Source organism: Poeciliopsis prolifica, unplaced genomic scaffold (genome assembly GCF_027474105.1).
Source record: "Poeciliopsis prolifica strain line A6 unplaced genomic scaffold, Auburn_PproV2 SCAFFOLD069, whole genome shotgun sequence".
In the NCBI taxonomy this organism is placed as follows: domain Eukaryota; kingdom Metazoa; phylum Chordata; class Actinopteri; order Cyprinodontiformes; family Poeciliidae; genus Poeciliopsis; species Poeciliopsis prolifica.
Genome location: NW_026562444.1, coordinates 948,967 through 952,919, shown reverse-complemented (window position 1 = coordinate 952,919; position 3,953 = coordinate 948,967). Strand labels below are relative to the sequence as shown.

The following is a 3,953-nucleotide window of genomic DNA, read 5'->3' as shown; positions in this document are numbered from 1 at the left end:
ATTCAGCCTGGAACTGGACAAATAATCCGATTTTCTGTTTCTGAAGGTTTCATTTTCACAAATTCAGATTTCCACTGATCTGTTCTTTAGTGTTGGAGCCGAAATAAGAAACAATAAGATGGAGAATAAAGTCATTTAACAAAAATAAAGCTGAAATTATACAAGAATAAAATTATGACAGTCATAAGTCAGTGAATAATAATATTATTGAAATATTTTTGTATCGTTTAGGCTTCACTGTGTTATTGTGGCCATCAGTTTGTCTTCAGTTGGACTTTGAACTCAACTCCCAAAATGGATGAGTGAAATAAGAGCAAAGTTTAACCCTAAATTTGTCCTTTTAATTGTAATTTATTTTGAACGAACAAAAGTTAAGATTTTTTTTCTATTATTAAAATCAGATTTGGTATGAAAAAGTCTGAGCTTTTATATTGCAGCGATATTGTGTCCATCTTGGCCTCCACTTGATGGTTTCCTGCATTAAAAGTGGAAAGTTTCCTAAACATTAGAATTGAGATGATACATAAAACAAGTTTGATTTCTCAAACATGTGAGAAAGAATTAATGGAACACTCTATATATGTTTAAAGACTAATATTACAATATGATTTAAAAACATTTAAATCTGCTTTTGAGTAAAGGTCACTGGATAGAGATGATTCAGTTTATGATGAAACTAAAGAAAATGCAAATCCACTATTTTCTTTTTTCCAAGATTTTATACCTGTGATAACTAACTAAACTATGTTAGTGGATGAATAAAATGGGTATAATTAAAATTTCCCTCTGCATTAACCAGCTGCAGAGAGTCATATTTGTATGATTCTCGCACAAAAATCAGTCCAGGGGCCGCAAATGGCCCCCAGGCCGCACTTTGGACATTTGTGTCTTTAACTGAAAGACTCATATCTGGACAAATCAGCTTTTAAAAGCAGGCGGCGAGTTTTCGACACAGACTCCACCCAGCCAGGGCGCCTCCATGTGCGCCGGCGTTGAGATGGTGCGGATCTTCTGACCCCCAGGCGGAAGTAAACAATGAGAAGCTAGCTTGTAGCTTGTAGCTCGTAGCTCCATTGTGCGGACAGTTTGTTGGGTTTCTCCGGTCAGGAACAACAATGTGTTCAGCGCTGAATGTGAGAGAGTTCATCAGGCAGCGGCTCGCTGCTGCTGCGGAGGAAATCTTCGGAGTTTTTGAGAAAACCGTCATTCAGTATGAAGAAGAGCTGGACCGCCAGCGCAGGTTGATGGAGACGAGCTGGGAAACACAGATCCCTCAGCGACCAGCAGGTATGGAGTTTTATATAAATGCAGGGTGTGACCCCAGAGGATCCTGGTTTGTTCATTTAAGCAGCCAGGTTTAAATGTGAAAGCAGCTGCAGACATTATCAGAAGAGATGAGTGGCAGATTTAAAGGGCCACACACACACAGGACGCTGCATGATCAGGTGATTCTGGGACAATGAGCTGCTTCTTTACCCTCAGACTGAACAGGCTGCAAATGAAATGGGCCTGTTGTATTTTCTACTGTAAAAATGAATCATTACTCTGAAATGTCAGGTAGAGAATAACATAACAGTTTAAAAGTGTTTTGAAATACAAGAATGACAGACTTTACTGCAAGGACAATTATTCACTATAAGACTAATAAAACTGTACAGGTAAAAATGCATTAGATAAAAGTAATTTGCAGCTGATTGTGATTATTTAGAGAGGGAAATGTGCCTCTATATATTTTCATAAAAACAGAAAAATGTGCAACTAAAAGCAGTTTTGTTGTGTGGGAGGAAGGATCTGCTGCTTTAACTGTCAGCATAAGATCATATGTTTTATTTTATGCATCTCAAAGTTAAACATACTAAATGTTTTGGTTAAAGCTCCAACAGTTATTCACTGTGATGCTAAAGCTAGGTTGGCTAAACCCCAAACAGGAAGTAGTTTAATCTACTTCCTAAAGCTTGTTTTCCAGTTAACCAGCAGAGGGCAGTAGTTTGCTTTTCTACCAAAAGTTTGTCACAAATACATTCAGCTTTTATAAAAATGGGAGTGATGAAACAGGTTTGTGTTGATGTTTTTCTGAACTTTATTTATACCGTTTCCCTGTCAGACTTTCCACAGCAACACATTCATCTGCAACAGGAGGAGCTTCCTGCCGAGCAGCTGCTCTGCCACCAGCAGGAGGAGCCAAAACCTCCACAGGTCAAAGAGGAGCAGGAGGAACCCGGCAGCAGTCTGCAGACAGATCAACTGGAGGCGGAGGAAGAGTCCAAAACCTTTCTGGTGGCGCTTCTGTATGGGGAAGGTGAGCCCAGAGTAGCAGAGGAAACCTTTGATGGTCTCCAGAGTCTGCATCAGGAAGGAGGGAAGGCTGTAGATCTAGGATCCACAAAGACAGAACAGATTCTTCAGGAAGGACCAGAAGTCGATGGCAGAGAGATCAACCAGGACGTTTATCCGGTTCTGGCAGTCAGAGTGTTTCTCAGGCAGGACGCGCCGCCATAAAATGTGGCGTCTGTGGAAAAGTCTTTAGGAAAAACTATCACCTGAAGATGCATCACATGAGCCACACGGGAGTGAAGCCGCACGTCTGCAACGAATGCGGGAAATCTTTCAAAGCCGCGTCCACTCTGAGATATCATGCCAGGATGCACACGGGCGAGAGGCCATACTCCTGTGAGACGTGTGGGAAAAGCTTCAGGGGCAGCTACAGCATGTTGGTCCACATGAGAACCCACACTGGGGAGAAGCCATATCTGTGCAACACCTGCGGGAAGAGATTCACCAACTCATCAGCCTTCAAGTGGCACACCGCCATCCACATGGGCGACCGAAGGTATTCCTGCCAGATCTGTGGGAAAAGCTTCACCCAGAGTGGAAACCTGAAGGCTCACGTGAGGACGCACACCGGCGAGAAGAAGCACTGCTGCAAAACCTGTGGGAAACGTTTCAGTCGGAGCAACAGCCTGATTGTCCACATGAGGACGCACACAGGAGAGAAGCCGTACTCCTGCAGCTCGTGTGGGGAGAGGTTTCAATACGCTGCAAAGCTGAAAAAAACACGCCACAACGCACCTGCATTGAGGACGACGTGTCTGTCCAACGCAGAGGGGACGAGTGTCCCGAAACATCTGCAGGGACAACAGGTGGCGTTGGGAAACGTGAAGTAAATCAAAGCTGTGTGAGTTTCCAACATCTTCAGCAATCTGCAACAGAACCAGAACACTGAGCCTCACAGACAGGTGGGAACCGGCTCCTCTACTGGCCAACTGTGGGAAAAGTTCTGAAGAACATTTTAGTTCTGATGAGTTTGAGATGAATGATGTTTTATGTCTGGAAGGTTGAATCTAAACAGCAGAACGTCACAGATGACCTGGAGGACATTAAACGACAACAGTGTCTTCAGTCAGAGGCTTCTGCTGATTCACTGTAACAGACTGCTACAGGAGATCCTCCCTGCCACAGACATCAACCTCATCAACCTCATTAACCTCATCAACCTCATCAACCTCATCAACCTCATCAACCTCTGCATCGCTTTGACGTTGAGTAATAACGTATAAATATCTGTCATTTTGTTCTTTACAGTAAAGAATCTTTTTTTGTAAATTTTTCCAGTTTTACTAAAAACCTGTTTTCCTTTTTCTGTAACAAGCCTGAGAGAAATAAATCTGTAGAAAACAGAAACCTGAAAAATGTTCATTAAAACATTGAAAAACAGATTTCAGTTTCTCACTTTGCTTTTATTTCCCTCCAGTCAGCATTTTTCTTTTCTGAACAGAAATGATATTTACATTCATCAGTCAGAAATATTAAAGTGATTCATGCATGTCTCTTATTTTGATATGTAAGATTTAATAACATACAGTCTCATCCGCTGCTGTTCCCTCATTTTCAAACCATAAAACAGAAAAACTGCTGAAAAAAGATCTGAGTGGATCTTTGAGGTGAAACAGAAC

The 3,953-nt window shown here is 41.9% G+C and overlaps 1 protein-coding gene across 1 annotated transcript; it reads left to right on the top strand.

The window, feature by feature from the left end:
* Positions 1-1,115: 1,115 nt before the first annotated feature.
* On the top strand, positions 1,116-3,673 carry LOC129351654 (zinc finger protein 771-like). The gene is made up of 3 exons (XM_055020603.1): positions 1,116-1,287; positions 2,105-2,288; positions 2,330-3,673. The coding sequence occupies exons 1-3, from the start codon at positions 1,116-1,118 to the stop codon at positions 3,162-3,164; spliced, it is 1,191 nt and encodes a 396-aa protein (XP_054876578.1). The 3' UTR covers positions 3,165-3,673.
* Positions 3,674-3,953: the final 280 nt, after the last annotated feature.

What these genes read in the sequence shown, in the direction of transcription:
- LOC129351654 (XM_055020603.1), top strand. Translation starts at nt 1,116, where the DNA reads ATGTGTTCAGCGCTGAATGTGAGAGAGTTCATCAGGCAGCGGCTCGCT. An exon ending in GATCCCTCAGCGACCAGCAG is followed by an intron (nt 1,288 to 2,104) that starts GTATGGAGTTTT and finishes TTTCCCTGTCAG; the next exon opens with ACTTTCCACAGCAACACATT. An exon ending in ACCTTTCTGGTGGCGCTTCT is followed by an intron (nt 2,289 to 2,329) that starts GTATGGGGAAGG and finishes AGGAAACCTTTG; the next exon opens with ATGGTCTCCAGAGTCTGCAT.